The sequence below is a fragment of the Panthera tigris genome, chromosome F3 (genome assembly GCF_018350195.1).
Source record: "Panthera tigris isolate Pti1 chromosome F3, P.tigris_Pti1_mat1.1, whole genome shotgun sequence".
In the NCBI taxonomy this organism is placed as follows: Eukaryota; Metazoa; Chordata; class Mammalia; order Carnivora; family Felidae; genus Panthera; species Panthera tigris.
The window spans coordinates 65,280,891-65,297,788 of NC_056678.1; the positions used below are offsets into that span (position 1 = coordinate 65,280,891).

Genomic DNA, 16,898 nt, shown 5'->3' on the forward strand with positions numbered 1-16,898 from the left:
AAAAGGGGAAGTTACTGGAAAAGCGAAGGACCAGCAATAGGATAAAAGAAATAACTGATTTTGGGGGCGGGAAGGGCAGAGGGAATTTTCGGGGTGAAGAATATAATATTTGAGTTTAATTTGCTAAACTGTGCCGTGACATAAAGTTCCTCAAGAGCCCCGGACCTTCAGGGTGAGCTGCTGTGTGTTCAGTCTTACGTTAGGGGTGTTGGGAAACGGAGAGAGGCGGCTGACAGCACAGTGTGGGAGGGGAGATGGAGTGAGGAAGACAGGCTTGCTGGGAATGAGTGGAAGCAGTACCAACCTCTCTGGTCTTACCTCTCCCCCTTGTAAGCACACGCGGGCTTTCCTAGGAGTTTGCTGAGGGACTCTGGGACAGCCACCATATGTCAAATGGTTTGAGCCATTTTACCTAAAGACCAAGATCACCGCGGCCAGCAGCAGGCTGGAGAGTTGGGGTACGTTGAGGAAACTTCCTAGGAATCTTGGAAACACAACGTAGGAAATGTTGCAAACTTTCCGGAAAGGACTCCATCGTGGAAAATAAGGAGGCAAATGTTTAAAGTAGAAACGGGTGGGGTGCCTGGGTGGCTCAGTCGGGTAAGCACCCGACCCTTAAATTTTGGCTCAGGTCATGATCTGATGGTTTGTGAGATCAAGCCCCGTGTCAGGCTCTGCCCTGACAGTGTGGAGCTTGTTTGGGATTCTCTCTCTCTGCCCCCTTCCCTGCTCACGTGCTCTCTCTGTCTCTCTCTCAAAAATAAGCATTTGAGAAAAAAAAAATGGGTGTGCCACAAAACAATTCAAAAGATCAACTGGAAAGAAAGGTAGATTCCAGAGCGACTGTGCAACTCTCTAGGCAGCTTTTTAGAAAGCATGAGGTACAGCTATAATTTAAAGTTAAAAGTAGGGGCGCCTGGGTGGCTCAGTCGGCTGAGTGTCCGACTTTGGCTCAGGTCATGATCTTGTGGTTCATGAGTTCAAGCCCCCGCGTCGGGCTCTGTGCTGACGGCTCAGAGCACGGAGCCGGCTTCGGATTCTGTGTCTCCCTCTCTCTCTGCCCCTCCCCAGCTCGTGCTGTGTCTCTCTCTCAAAAATAAATAAAAACATAAAAAAAAAAGTTAAAAGCAAACATTGATTCCTGAGTCTTGCCAGCTACGTTTCAGGGCCAAAAAGCCCCATGTGACACGGGGCAACTAGATTGGGCAGCCGACCTCAAGCCTTCCTTCCCTCGGAGAAAGATCTGTTGGAGGGTGCTGCTGTCGTCACCGTGGATGGATGTAGGGACCACACCAAACAACAAAACCACGTAAAGAACAATAGTAGGGTTAAAATCTGTGGATGCACATGTGAAGGCGTGTAAATTATTTTTCCAAGAAAAAGCCTGAAAGGAGATCTACCTGACATTCTTAACTGTTACGTGGGGGCAGGGGCAGTGAGATTACAGGACATCTGACCAAGTATTCACAGCGAGGACGGTGACCCTCGGTTTAAAGTACTTGGGAGCATGAAAGTACGGCTCCTAAAGAGTTAGGAGAAGTCCGGGAGGAGACCGGAGAGCGGACATCGGATTGAGCTAGGACGTCATTGGTGATTCTTGGTTAGTTTCAGTAGAGATTCTTGGTTAGTTTCTTGGGCTGGAAGCCTGGTTCCAGGGAGTAAACAAAGAACTCCAATACGTCCTGGACGAGAAGCACAGATCGTATCTGCCTTTTCTGTTTCTCGATGAGCCTGTTGTAACGAGTGCCAACAAGTGGTTAAGGAGACACTGAGCCAGGAAAGCGGTGCCCCACATTTGTCGTAGGGGAGAGGAGAAAATACCGAACTGAATGGAACCAGGAGGGGGAAAGAAAAAATCCCTGGTCTTTTATTTAAATTAGGGTCTGAAAAGTGCCGCTTTCATCCCAAACCCGCCACAGATTTGGTGTAAGTATGCTTCCTGTAAATACGAATTTTCTTTGAATAGATTATAAAGGTATAGGCTGGATGGCTGACTTCTGGGGGAAAGAAGTAACTTTTTTTTGCCTATGGGGCACAGCGGGATTGGATTGAGCAGACCATGAAAGGCGATCTTAAGACCTTCTTAAAACGTGGAAGGAAATGCAGATGTTCAGGTGCGCACCAAGACCTGTGCGAGCTCACAACAGCGCGGCGTTCTTTCCGTGTTAGGATCCGCTTAGGGGAGAGGTGTGCGGGGTGTGGGGGAATGGCGAAGCGCCGCCGCTAGGGGGAGCTACCGCCCCTCCCGCCTGAGTTGCACAGTGTGGGGGCCGGGGCGCTGTGCTAACTGGGATTCACCCTCCACGTGGTCCATCCTCTCAGGTGGTGGCCCGCTACGCTTCCTACAGCCCGTGTCATCTGCTCACGCTGACTTTTCCTGGAATTCTTCCCAACCATATTCCACATCCGAAGCCCTGTTTTACCGCATCTTGTTACGTTTCCAGTGATATTTGGGCGGCGAGTGCAGATTAAGGGTAATTGCCTGCTTAGGTCCCTTGGTAGCCTCTCTTTGGAGTGTAGGAGCAATCCCAAATTATTACTGAAGAGCGACGCGTGGCTCAAATGACCACGCAGGGCTGTGGCTGTCCCTGGAGGGGAGGGTGGCCCCGGAGGGTGAGATGGGAAGTTCGGGACATGGGACCGAATGCCCGTGTTCATCCTCCTTGGTCTTCTGTTCTTACACAGAGGACCTCGCGGGGCAAGAGACGCCAGTTGCCCTCCTTGGGAAGGGAGAAGAGGTCATGGGGAGCATCACGGAGCCAACAGTGTGGAGGGGGTGGGTGGGTTCAGCCAGTGCCCGTTGCCTGGGATGAGCTCTGGGCAGTTAGAACGTGTGTCGGTGACCGTCAGGACGATTTTGGCATCAGATGGCCCCTCCTCTCCTTCCCTCCCTCCTTCCCCCCCCCCCCCCTCCCTCCCCCCACTGGCCTGCGCAGCCAGAAGTGACGGCAGCCGTGGAAGCAGCCCTTCTCCCACCCAAATCTGAGCCCTCCTGTGGCTGAGCCCTGAGGGTGTTTCTGTGTAGGGGACACACCGGTAGATGATCTCGGAAGCGTGGTCCCGCGCAGAAAGCTTTCAAAATGATTTATACATTCCAGAAGGATAAAAAACCCTCTGGGAGAATAAGAATACAGAAATGTGCTCAGGCATCAAAATTGTAGTCGTGAAGCCAGGATTTCTAGTAGAGGAGGAAGAAAAATAGAGGGAGGAAAACACCGAGGGTGTAAAAGAGACACCATTTGCAAGGGGAAGAAATTAGGACAAAACCCATAGGTGCTTGTCAATGCCTAAATCTTCCTAAGCAGAATAATGTGCCTAGAAACAGAATCTAGGTTTAAAAAACCTGAAGCGTGCAAAGTGGGCTGAGCCCCGTGACGACATTTTGTGCGTAAGTACACAAACGTGTGCATGAAGAGAATTGCGAGTTAAAAAAAGAAAAACAAAAAAAACGACCGTGCCTTTTTGCCAGACTTTGTGCCCTGTCCTTTACTTTTCATTGCAAATAAGATAGACCCAGGGAGCCAGCCAGGGAGGAATTAAGAATCTGATTCCGTGAACTGTTTGAATAGAGGAGACTTTTCTTTGGGACAGAAGTGTCCTCCTACCCGGGAGACCGCCTACCCTCTTGAGTGTGGGATCCGCCCGTGTTCTTTGCACACCAGGCAGCCGTGACTTGTTTGCAAAAACTCATGGCGGGTGGCAACTCGGGTAGGTAAGGATGAGGTTTGGGGGCAGGGACGGAAGGGGAGCGTGGCGAGTCCTTTTTATTTGTAGGAACACGCCAGAAAGTCACGGCAGGTGATTTGAGGTTCTGGAGTCCTTCTCTTCCTCTGTAGCACCCCTGATGACAGTGAGCACCTGTACTATGCAAGGACATGTGCTGAGCGGGTCCTCTGTACGCGTCCTCACGCAGACCCCCACGAGGCAGCCACGAGAAGTGGCTGACATGCCGCCTGTCTGCCTTTGCCTTCCCCAGACGCAGCTGGATTCGCCCCCCGTGGACCGTGGGTCCCAGCGCAATTTCTCCGCGACGTTGGTGCCGTCGCTTCCGGCTGCGGTGGCCGTGTGCCGTGTGCCACACGTGACTTTGCCACCGCTCCACCTGCGCGGTGGGACCTCCAGGCGTGTTGGGCCCTCAAAAGAGTGGCCACAGCCAGACAAAACCTAGACGGCAGGTTCTGGAACACAGATGGAGTGGAGTTGAGAAGCTAGCTGCTCGGCCCCGTCAAGATGAGGAGTAAAGGTGACTCAGGTGGGGCTTCACTTTCCTTCTGCTCCTGAGCGTTCTTGGACCCCCGTTTACCGTAAACCACAGGAAGCGCGAGGCACACCTAGAACGTCTCGGCATTGTTCTCCGGATGTGACTGCACGCTGGGGCCCTAGCGGGAAGGTAAGAGGAAGGCTTTTTCACTCAAGAAAAGTCCTTTGTAGACTTCTCCGGAGCCGTGAGGCTAAGTGCTCTGACCTGTTTTCCTGTAGCTTCACAAATGAGAACCAGACCCTTGTACAAGACAGAGGTTCAAACACTGCTTTTCTTCCTAGAAACGTCTGCAGGTTTAGGCCTCTCTCTGCACACCTTTGCACACTCTCCAGTCCTGCTCCTGGGCCATCCTACCTTCCGGGTCCTTCCATTTTCCTTGTGAGTTCTCAAGGACTGAAGTGGTTTCCTGCTATTTTCCTTGTTGTGACCACCATTATACCTGAGAAGAGAATGCCTCAAGCAAGCAGCCAGAGATCCCATCTCTATTTTATTGTATTTTAAAAAAAAAATTTAATGTTTACTTATTGTTGAGAGAAACAGAGCATGAGCATGGGAGGGGCAGAGAGAGGGAGACACAAAATCCGAAGCAAGTTCCAGGCTCTGAGCTGTCAGCACAGAGCCCGACGCGGGGCTCGAACTCACAAATGGCGAGATCATGACCTGAGCTGAAGTCGGACGCTTAACTGACTGAGCTACCCAGGCGCCCCTCCCATCTCTACTTTAAATGGTGTTAAAATGGAACTCTTCCTTCTTCAGTTTGGAAGGAACCATCGATGCGATGCTAGAGAATTACAAGAACGTGATGCGGATCCACTTACGTGAATGTGCCAAGGAAATGATTCGGGACAAGTTCAGTGGCTCTTGTATCATTGGGCAAGAACAAGGTGTGCAGAGAGATGGACGTGGGCTGGGAACTGTGCTGGGGAGAGCCGTGGCTTCACTGCTGTTGCTTCGAGAAAAGAGCAGGTCATGTTCCTGGTACCTCGACAGGATGCTTGCTGGGATTTCTACAGTCTTCACCTCAAGTCTGGTAGTGGTGGCGGGGGGTTGCTTCCACAGTGTCCCTCAAAGCTTAAAACGTGCTCCAAGCTATTGGGAGACTTCAAAGACTTGAGCAAGCTATGGCCATCGTAGAAGCAGAGAAGTGTTGTCTGTGTTCCCTTCATCCTAGCCTCCTAGAGTTTACGGGGACAAGGGATCCAGTTGCTTTGGGAGGAGGTGGGGGTCATCTAGAAGGAAGAGCCGGCTGGCTTGGAGTTGTGTTGTGTTCTGTCCACAAGAGCCATCTCAGGAGGTAGAAGGTCTCCAAAGGCAAGAAAGCGGACAGGCATTAGATCTGGCCATGGAAGAAGTGGCAAATGATCCCTGAGAGTAAAATAATCTGTGTAACTCAGAGTTGAGAGGGGGGAGTTAGGATATCAACCGGAGATCGAGGAAAGCCTGACGACGGTGAGGTATGGATTACGACATAGAAAATATCAGATGACCCAGACTTACTAGAATGTAAACTCCAAAGCCAGTCCCATGATGGTTTCACTCCGTGCTGTGTTTTCACCGGGCATAGTGTCTGGGACAGAGTAGGTGCTCAAGAAAGAAACGGATGATGCTACTGGAAAGTACGCTGGCTTAGTTTCTTGAAACTTGTTTTAGGTTCCTTGACAGAGGGGGCTGTTAAGCTAAAAGTGTCTACTATTAAGAACAGGCAGGGGGCACCTGGAGGGGGGGACGCTGAGTCAGTTAAGCGTCTGACTTTTGGTTTCAGCTCAGGTCATGATCTCACGGTTTGTGGGTTCAAGCCCCACATCGGGCTCCGTGCTGATAGTGTGGAGTTAGCTTGGGATTGTCTCTGCCCTCCGTGTCTGTCTGTCTGTCTCTCAAAGAACTAGCAATGGCGGACAACACAGCGTCTAGGCAAACGTGTGTCTGTGCTCCTGGTGGAGATACGTACTCTATAGGAAGAGACCCGTCTTGCTAGGACACGGAGTACAGGTACAGAGCTCACAGGACAGGAAGGGTGGTCGACCTTCAACTCTACAGCAAGCCTTGAGTTAAGGGCTGGCGAATGGAAACTAATGTTTCCACGTTGCATTTCCTTCTCACCAGGGAGCAGGTTGAAATGTGCTTGTGAAGTCCCCGTGACTCCACGCAAGCACCCCAACAAACCGTGGCTTCTACCCGCTCCTGTCTGCCCGACCCTCTTGCCCCGTGAATGGGGCTCACGGGTTCCGTCTTCCTTCCTCGGATCTGGCGCCTGCCTCGTTGTCGATCCTGGGTGAGTGAGTTTGAAGTCATCACTGTTGTCATTCGGAAGCTCTCCTGGATGTGGTCTTTTCTGATTTCCCTCGGCCTGACGCCCCGTTATCCGTGGGCAAAGCCTGCCTTGTTTTTCACGCACAGCTGCATTCTCTTTGGGGTCCTTCTCTAAGAAGTCCCCTCGTTTCTGCTGCGGATGTGTGCCTGGTGGCTTCTGTAATGACGGTAACTCCTAATAAAATCCGACAAACATTCCGTAGCATTGTAGTTAGAACGTTAGGTGCTGAGAGTGGTGCCTGAGGGGATCAAGTGACGGAGGGCAATGTCACCTCAAAGGGTTTAAGATGGAGATCTGTAGGACTTTGAACTGGGAGGTCCCAAGCAGTATCCTTGGTGACTTGAGGACCGGAGGAAAAATCCAGCACGATACGCTGGTAGTGTATGGGCTTTGTTGTTTTTGTTTTTGTTTTTTTTTAGAAAAAAACGCCGCGTTTATCTTCCTGCGCAAGGAATGCCAGACGTTCCTACGTTTTGAGTTTTCGTGCCTGCCTGCCAGTTTTCCTCATTACTTGAGGTCAGGTTCCCATTGCTTTTACTTACTCGAGTTCTCTGATGTGACCTCCGACCTCGTTTGCATCTCTGATCTCTCTTGCATTTGCTGGAAAACCAAACTGGGTTCCTGGCGGAATTTTGCACACATCTGGAGCTAACAGAATGACGCGGAGCTGGTGAGGATCGCCCCTGCGCCGCTCCCTGAGCCTCGGGCGGGTGTGGTGACCCATCCTTTAAGTCACAGCTGCCCCTCCCCCCACTCTGCACCCTGCTTGTGCTCCAGAAGAACGCACTGACTTCCAAACAAGCGGATCAGAGAGTGCTGGAGATCGCAACAAGTACCTCCCGGAAGCAGGTGGCACAATGCAACATACTTGTTTTCCTCGGCAGCATGCAGACGGGGAAATTGAAAAAAAGCAAGAGCCACGGGCAGTGGGATCTCGTGGGCGGCGGCCTTGAGCGGGTTCCTGGCGCCTGGGTCGCGTTCGAGTGCTCTTGTTGAGTCGGGCTCAGCTCCACACCAGGGGCTTGATGACGACGTGCCCTTTCAGCTCATCGGTCAGCACACACCAGCCCAGGACGTTGGGGTTCAGGTGGGAGCCCTGTTGCACCAGTAGGATCTGCTCTGGGGACAGCACAGAGTCCCACGTGTACAAGTCCCCGATCTCCCCCACCAAGGACTGGGCCTTCTGAAACCCCCGTCCGTAGGCATCCAGGACCATCTTGGGGTGACCTCCTACCGTGTAACCCTGCTTCAGACCCTTTTTCACCAGCGGCTTCCCATTGACCCAAAACTCGGTGATGCCAGTGGAGGACTCCCAGCTGGTACAGATGTGCACGGGGCTGGGGGCCGTCTTGGTGACTTTGAAGGTGGCTTTGGCTCTTCCGATGTACAGGGAGTAACTCCCGACTTTGTCCCTGAAGACCAGGAGCCCACTGTCCTTGCCCGGGGCGTTGTAGGAGAGGCTGTGGGTACGGAGCAGGTCACCGTAGGCTCAGAAGCACAAGGTGGAGTTCTTCAGAGGGTCTTCCAGCTTTGGGGTCAAGGTCACATAGGCAATAGAAGATTCTCGAGGGAACACAAACACCTTCCCACTGAGGTCCGTGGGGTAGAGCAAGATGACCTTCACCACACATGCAGGGTGAAAATGACCTACCCACCCCCCTGTCTCATCTCGTGCTCTCTGGCCCTCCCCCTCCCCCCACCTGACCACCATACCTGTCTGAGCAAAGACTCCCAGGAGGCTGGCCAGGGCAGAGACCCAAAGCAGCAGCTTGTCCATGCTTGGCCTGGGGCTGTGCCAGCAGCAGAGTGCCTGGGCTGAGGGTACAGAAGGCACCGTGCTTGTACCCCACCCCCCAGCTTCTGAGGCTCACCTCTTAGGCCTGAGGCTCCCCTTGGTTTATATGCGGCCGTAGGACGGGGCTTGGGGGATTTTCCAGCCTGTCTCCAGGGTCAACAGTCAGAGCCCCTGATGGAAGGAGGGTTGGGAAATCACTGGGGCTATTTATTAGGTACGGGGGCTGCCGGGGAGCCCCGCCCCCTGTGACCTGGTTCCTGGCAGGGAGGGGCGGGAGGTGGAGCCGGGGGCGGGAGGAGGGGCCCAGTCAGCCCATGGAGGTGGGGGACTCACCCCTGTTCTCTTTAGGAGCCTCTGCTGTGACCTCCTGAGCTCTGGCCTCCCCGGCTTTGCGTGCGAGGCCTCTTTCCATACGCCTGTAAAGTGGACTTCTGTTTACCTGATATCCTGGGATCCTACTTTCTGCAGATCCAGAAGAGTCCCTTCACCTTTGATCAATTCAATACTGAGCAACATGGTCCGTGCCCTCGGTCAGGGACAAGAGAACTGGAGGGTGCACTTTGTCTCCCCGAAGCTGACATTTTCACTATTACTTTCCTCTTAGTGTGGTGGTTGTTTCCTTCTGCTGGATTTTCCCATTGCTCATTAGGACTGACTTTCCTGGCAATCTGTCCACTGTCTGCAGAGATGTTTGCACAGCCCTCTGTTTTCTTCTTCGAGTCCCTGGCATGGAGAGTGTATTTACGTTAAGTTTTGGTGATAGCCTGATTTGTGAGTTACTTGCGTTTATTCATTAATTCCCACGCACGACACTAGGTGCTGGGGATTCAGTGGTGACCTACCGTGGCACAACATCAGTGGGACCTCTGTCTCCATTCCCTCTGCTATTACTAAAAATGCCAAGAATTCTCTTAACCGTCATTCAGGTTATCTTTCTAAGTCTCGGCATTTCCCACTCTCTGACTTTTCCTAGGCTAGATCCCAGGTTGTAAAGCCTTACCTGGCTTGTTGCATAGTAAGGGCCCCTATAATGGAGTTGGGATTATACACCTTATTGCTTTCTTTTTTCTTTAATGTTTGCTTATGTCGGAGAGAGAGGGAGGGAGGGAGGGAGAGCACGCGCACAGGTGGGGCACAGAGGATCTGAAGCGGGCTCCATGGTGACAGCACAGAGCCTGATGTGGGGCTCGAACTCATGAACCGTGAGATCATGAGCTGAGCCGCCATCGGCCACTTAACCGACTGAGCCACACCCAGGCGCCCCCACCTTGTGGCCTCTGAATTAACAGGTCCTTCAGCTCGGAAGCCAGTGCCATCCACGTTCTGCTGCAACCTCCCCGTCAAATCCTCCCCTCCTCCCCTTGCTGTTTCTTGTGCTCGGCTCCCCTGACTGCATTCTTCCTGGTCCTTGCCTCCGTTCTGCCTTATCCGTCTGTTTTACACGATTCTGACATTCTTTACAATCTCAAAAGGCTGTCCTGATGTCTCAATTAGGCGTTACTTTCACCTTTGACTCCCCGGGAGGTGGAGATCGAAGACAGGAATAGAATCTACTAGTGGTTGACTATTGGGAGTCACTAGGGCTCTGTGAACCTTGGTTTCCTTTTCTGAAAAACACCTCCGTGTTCTTGTGAGGCTAAATGAGATAAAATAATATGCACGGAGTGCACAGCGGCGTTTGGAGGCTCTTATTTCCAGTCCTTTAATGGACATTACCGTTATCTGTCTCCTATTACAGATAAAGAGTGTATTTACCTGTCCTCCTCTCCTCATTGAAGCCGAGCACGAGGGCTTACTCATTTGTAGGGGACCCATTTGATTTAATTACTCTTGCACATGAAAAGAGCCTGGTGTATATTTGTGGCTTCAAAGGATTCAAACAGGGCGAGGGCTCTTTACGTGAAACCACAGCAATAAAAAGGAGAATCCAGTTGAGTGGTGGGAGCAGGTGATGCCAGAAGTAACCTCTACCGGGAACCCCGGTGCCGTGTGGTTCCCCTTCCCCGATGCTCACGAGTCCCATAGAAGTTGAGAAGAATACGGGGCTCACCGACCTCTCCTAGCGTCCGTCATGAACGATCATTCCATTCGTCACAGGTGGCTTGGAGATCAGTGTGGGAGAGAACCTTCTCTCTGGGGCATGACGGTGTGGAGCTGGCCTGGGAGGTGAGTGGTCCTGGGGAGGTCAGAGGTAATGGAGTTTATACTGCCCCCAGTAAATGGGAAAAGGTGGGGGCGGGGAGGCCGAGTCTCTTTTTTTAGTTTCCTTCTCTGGAATGTGTTTCTTAGCCCTTGGCAGAGAAAAGTCGGAGCTTTAGGAGTCCTCAAATTGGACGTGGGATCCTTCCAGGTGCAGAGAGGAAGGCTCTGATGTCAGCATATAGGAAAACCGAATCCTGGGTCTTCAGAACTGGGTGGAGTTCTCCAAGCGAAGCATCCCCGTGGTGGCCGAGAGGCTCCTGGCGCCTCCCTGCCAGTGGACGTTCAGGGCCGAGGTGGCGGTTCCCGTCTGGGTGGCTCTGGAAGGGTTGAGGGTCGGGGAGGCAAGATGGCTCTATGTGGATGTTGAGTAGGAGGGGGGCCACCGATGTGCCTCAGGTCGACTTGTTCTGGTTACATCAGTTGGCAGGCAGTAAAGTTTGCCTAAGGGGGCATGGGGGGAAGAGGGCAGTGCCAGGAAGGGGTGTGGCATGAACTCAGAACTGGAGAAAGGCAGAGGTGTGAGAATGGAACATTGCCTGAATGCTTGAGACCCTTTCCAAGGCTTTGGGTGTTAATGGAAGACCTTAGGTCATGGTAGCCACTGGGACAGACTGGATAGGGAGAGACTGAAGCAGAACATGAGCTAGACCAGCATTATGGGGCTAATAAAGGATTATTTGCTATGTGTTCTGTTGGCTGTGAGGAAACCTGAAAGCATTTATTTGTAAGCAACGGAAAGACCATGGAGACATTAAGACAGAGCATTAATCTCATAGGCGGTCGTGGAAGTCAAAGGCACATAATCTTAGACTGATGGCAGCGTCTTATGGTAAGAGGAGAAGGACAAGGATTTTTTTTTAAAGATTTTAATTTTTTAAGGAATCTCTATACCCGACGTGGGGTTTGAACTCACAACCCAGGAGATCAAGAGTCGTACACTCCGCTGACCGTGCCAGCCAGGCACAGATGAGGGTTTTTTTTTTGTTTTTTTTTTGTTTTTTTTAACAGATACTCAGAACGTGGATCAGATTTTTCTCCAAAGTTAACGACTGTGTGTGGTTTGGGAAACTGTGGTGCTTATGCTGCAGAGTTGAGAGGAAGGAAGGAGCTTCTTCGGAGGAGGTGGGGGGAAGTCTGGCCACTCCGATGCTGAATTTGAGATGATAATAGGATTTACACCTAGGAAAGGCCAGCGGCGCATCTGTGATATATGTATGCCACTTGGGATTAAAAATACAAGCTTCGCAGATGAACACAGGGGAAGGGAAGGAAAAAGATAAAAACAGGGAGGCCAACCAGAAGTACAGAGAAGAAACTGAGGGTTGCTGGAGGGGAGGTGGGTGGGGGCATGGGCTAGATGGGTGATGGGCGTTAAGGAGGGCGCTTGGGGGGATGAGCACTGGGGGTTCTATGTAGGTGACGAATCACTGGGGTCTACTCCTGACACCGATAATACGTGGTAGGTTCGCTAACTTGAATTAAAAAAATAAATAAAAATACAAAAAAAAAAACCGTGCAAGGTTCAGAGGAGTCGACCTCTAATACATGGAAACAAACAGATTCTCTCCTCCGGTGGGGAGGAAATGATGTGTCGCGGGGGGGGGGGGTGCCCAGCCCCGTCTCGAGGGAACATTCGCATTCATGGGGTTGGAGGCAAGGGAAGAGGAGGGAGGCGACCGTGCTTGGCAGAGAGAAGGGTAGCGTGTATACTGTCATGGAAACCAAGTTAGCGTGTTTGCAGGAGGAACCGGCAGGCGGTGCCCTGTGGCATGGAGAGCATCAGCGAGATCGGAGTGGAAAGGATGCTGGATTTAGCAATAAAACCTTCCTCGGTGACCTTTGGCAGAGCAGTTTCCTTAAAGGGAGCGTGGCAGAAACCGAGTCGCGGGGGACGATGGAGAAGAAGGAAGGAGGTGTCCCTCCCGAGGATCCGTCATTCTGGCAAGTAACGGAAGGAAAGAAGCAGGATTGCTGTAGGGACTCAGGAGCCAGCGTGTTTTTCTCTACAGGTTTTAGATTCTCTTCTTGACAGAAGCCTTTGTTTCTCTGCTTCCCACCCTGTAACATTTTCCCCCAGCGACAGAGAAAAATCACTGTCCACCTGAGATCACGACTGACCTTTCTACCCAGCAGCTATTTCAGACTCTAAATGCCACACTGCAGGCTGCCGGCTGGCGTCTCGTCCCCTTCCTCACACTGGCAGGGTCCCAGGTGCACCTCTGTCCAGGAGCCTGGGCACCACGGCGTCTGTCCTTGATCTCACTCTGTTCCCAGTTTCCGGGTTCGTCTATAAAAGACGATCCCTGACAACTGTGTCACCTTTCGGGTTCAGTCCTCTACCTGGACCCCACGACCTCCGTGAAATCTCACCTTGGAATTCAGAGTTGCACCTGAAAGCCGCCTCCTCCAGGATGTCACCGGATTTACTCAAGCGGCATCTGGGGGAGGAGGTGGAAACAGAAGAGCAAATACGGCGGTGGGGACACGGGGTAAGGGTGCTGAGCGTTGAGAGGAGGTTCCTTCTCTGTGCCGGAATGTGTTCCCCGTCTTCGGAGGCCGAGCGCTCGCGGGGACGAAGCCCGGGAGGCTCCTCGCTCGGGCGGTGGGAAGAGGCCTTGGCTGGGGCCGCCGTGTCTCGCTCTTGCCCTCTCGTCTGCCCCGACCCCGTTTCTGCCCACCACCCAGATCCAGGTCAGAGCAAGAATTTTCTCGCTCGAGCCATCTCACTCCTATCCCTCAAACCACAGAACCTAGGGGCGAGGCCTTAGGGAAGTTGGCGGCTCGTCCTGCGGGGCATCGCCAGCGTGGCGAGCGCCCATCTGTCTCCGGCGGGCACTGCTGACTTCGGCTCCCCCTGCGTTGGCCGCGGGCTGCTTCCAGAGCGTGCTGGCCGGTGTAGACACTGTACATGCTGGTCATCATTCCACAGGGCCCTCTGGTCTTGTGTCTTAGAACCAGCCGGTCATCTTGTTCTTTGTTTTCCTGACCCCCCATTTTCATCTGAAAATCCCTAGGTACGGTCTTTCCCCCCAACCTCCCGGCCTCAAAAAGGCAATTTGCTTTGTTCTCTTGATGCCGAGTGGGGGCCGGGGCTGGGCGGCCTGTCTGCCTCCAATCTGAAGCTGTCTGAGCCCGAGATGCCTCGGGGTCTGGGGCTGGTCCACACTTCTCCCCAGTCAGCCCAGCTGGCCGGGCCTGTCTCTCTCGAGTCTAGGCTGCTCCCTCGGCTTGGCGTGGGGCCTGGGGACAGTCTTGATGAACAGGAAGGTGGGTGCCCAGCTGGCTGGTGAGGCCTTCTGTATTGGCCCGGTCACAGCTTTGTGTCCAGATGGCATCCATGTGCCACTTGTCCTTTGGTGACCCTGTGGTGGCCCATTTCTTCTGTGATCTCCTTCCGGCCACGCGATGTTCCTGCACGGACAGTGCTGGGCATGAAGTCAAAGATTTTTTATTCCCCGCACGTGTGTTAAGGCACGCTCGGGCTTGGTTTACGTTTCCTGCACCAGTGTGCTCCTGGCCTCCCCCATGTTGAGGATTGCCACCTCTGTAGGCCACCTGTGCCTGTTACCTCACTGGGGTCACATCCAGGATGGTGCGTCTCTTGCCGACCACAAGCCCAAGCTGGTGAATTCAATAGAAAATACACCATCTCCCAGAGACCGACACCAACACCGCTCTCCTATTGGCCCCTGTTTACAGTCAGAGGTTCCTGGAGGTCAAGGGTACCATGTAGAGAGGTGTGGACAAAAGCATTTCTTGACGGATGGACTCCTTTTGTCAGGAGACCTTTAGTCCTGGCCATTTTTCCCTCCCTGCTTACAAACATTTTACATCTCACGAGCAGACCAGATAAAAAACTATGCCGCGAACTACTTTCGGCGTGAATCCTGCTTTCACGCCTTAGGAAGAAGGCAGAAGCTAGGACTTCGGCTCAGGATGCATGTTCCTCCAGGGACGGGAAGCCCCCCCCCCCCCCCCCCCAGGACACATAGATGGCCTGTTCTCATGCACGAGTGTTTGCAGTGACATCCTGGCTCCCACTTCCCTTGGCCATTTGGCGCTGGGCTTTGGTCAGAGGGTGAATCAGCCCTAGTGACAAGGACAGCATGACTTCAGTTGAAGAATCGCAGGGCCCACCTGAGACTTCTCCGCTTGTGTGATTTAGTTACAGGATCCTTAATACAAGTGCTTCAAAAAGACACTCCTTACCATTTGTTGGTTGAAAAATAAATAGTTGCCCCAAAGAGAGACTCTTGTTTGCATGAATTTATCCCCGCTGGCCACTTAAATAGTGCATATTCAAGCAGAGTAGCCTTTACTTTTGTACGAGAAAACCAAGATCTTTTTTTAAGTTTATTTATTTTGAGAGTGAGTGCATATGGGGAAGGGGGAGAGAGAGAGAGAGAGAGAGAGAGAGAGAATGAATATGAATGAATGAATGAATGAATGAATCCCAAGCAGGCTCCGTGCCCTCAGTGCACAGCCCAACACGGGGCTCGAACTCATGAACCATGAGATCATGGCCTGAGCGGAAGTCGACAGTCTGATGCTTAACCGACTGACCCACCCAGGCGCCCCCAAAACCAAAGTCTTTTAAAACTATGTTCTGGTTGCAGGCCTGGAAACGGAGCAGAGGGGGAACAGACAGGGGTCTCTTCTGTAGGAACGGTGCCTTCCTTGGAGGACTCTTCTTCTGAAAAATGTATCTTGTTTCTCGAAAGCCTTTGAGAATTAATTCTGTAGTGGCGGCTAAGTCTGGGCAAGCGGCTTTGCTTGCTCTCTGAGGGCAAGCTGTAGGTTTCCATACAGCAAGGCCCACAGTGCCTGCTTTCCCGGGTGGGGGGTGGGTGCTGAGGGGTTAGTTTTCTCCCATGTCTTTTCCTATCAGAGTTCTTGTGACCAGCTCTTCTCTGCTCACATCTCCCCCTTTTTCCTTGGTTGGACAGTTACGTGTTTAATGAAGGAATTCTCTCGTATCTCCCGTTCGAGGTTGCAAATACATTGGAAGAGCCTCAGTAGAATAACACCTACCTGATATGCTCCTACGGTTTGGAAATAAGTGACTCATTACTGTTTCAGCGCCAAGGTCAGTCTTTCCATGTTCCACCTTCTTTTTGTCACGTTTTTAACCATAAAATTAGTATTGGTCACCTGCGATCGCCTCTCCCTTCGACAGATCACCGAAGGTCAAGGGGCCCGAGCCTGTCGGGTGCCTTCTCCTGGAATCTCTTGTCTCCCATGGGAGACTGGGTGAGTCCACAGGTGATGCCAGCGTCCTTGTGAGGCTCAGCACCTGACGGACGGTCGGGCAGTTCTGAAGGCGAGGTCCGTGGGTCTTGATGGGGTTTCAGCAGATTTGCGAACTGTCTGAAATTGTGCGCAGAGTTGTGTGAGTGTGGGCACATGTGCATTTTTAAATCAGATCTTCAAAGACGTCTGATCTGCCAAAGATAAAAAGCTATTCATGTAAACTAGGATTTTGTAAGACTATTTCAACCGAAACCCACAGTGAGAAACACATTTTCTCCTGCAATGCCGTACGCACGCATATGCAGCGTTTATATATATATATCAAAATTACCCTCACTACGAAGGCTTAAGTCAGAAAAATCGCAGAATGTTTGAGAAATGACAAGTCCTGTGTGGCAGACAGGAGTGGCAGGCATGGAGTGAGAGAAGGTCTGTTGTAGGGGCCTCCTCCCTCCTCTCGGGCCTCCTCCCCAACAGCTCCTCCTGCCTCCTCCTTCACCCAGGTAACATTAGTTATCACGGAGCAACCCCATCACATTACACCTGTATCACGGTGTATTTCCTTTTTCAAAAAAGGTTTATCTTCTAATAGAAAACCGTCACGCTTTCAGAGTACGTGTTCTGAATATAACGTACCGTTCCTGTCCTAAGCCGGGTGGAGCCTGTAGCCTTAAGGAGCTCAGGATCTTGAGCAGGAGCTGGATAGGTGCACACCCTGAGCGGGGCGGTGGGAGGGGCCGTCGGGCCTTTTGGTCACAGAGGAACGGGCACTGCGTTCTCCTTGGGGTGTTCCAGAACGAGGATGAAGCCGGAGTGGAAGATCAGGGTATCTGATGGGGTGAATTTGGGCAGGGAGGGAAGGTGTGGCCAGCTGTGGAGAGGCCTGGCTGTCAGAACGTAAACCTGTGTGTGTTGCCGGTGCCCGGCACAGGGCCCGACACGTTGCAGGCACTTCTTACGACTTGGCACGGATGAGATGGCGAGCGCTTACAAAGACTGAGGCCTGTGATGCGCTTTCTGGCATTGTATAGCTGATAGAAGCATCTGGCGACATTACCCTTGGCGCCTAATCGTCTCCC

At 52.4% G+C, this 16,898-nt stretch overlaps 1 protein-coding gene across 1 annotated transcript; it reads right to left on the minus strand.

Moving 5' to 3' along the window:
• Window positions 1-7,546: 7,546 nt before the first annotated feature.
• APCS (amyloid P component, serum) lies at window positions 7,547-8,349 on the minus strand. The gene is given in 2 exon segments (XM_007084279.2): window positions 7,547-8,173; window positions 8,291-8,349. Coding segments are annotated over 2 exon segments (657 nt in total). The 3' UTR covers window positions 7,547-7,575.
• Between the last annotated feature and the right edge of the window lie 8,549 nt (window positions 8,350-16,898).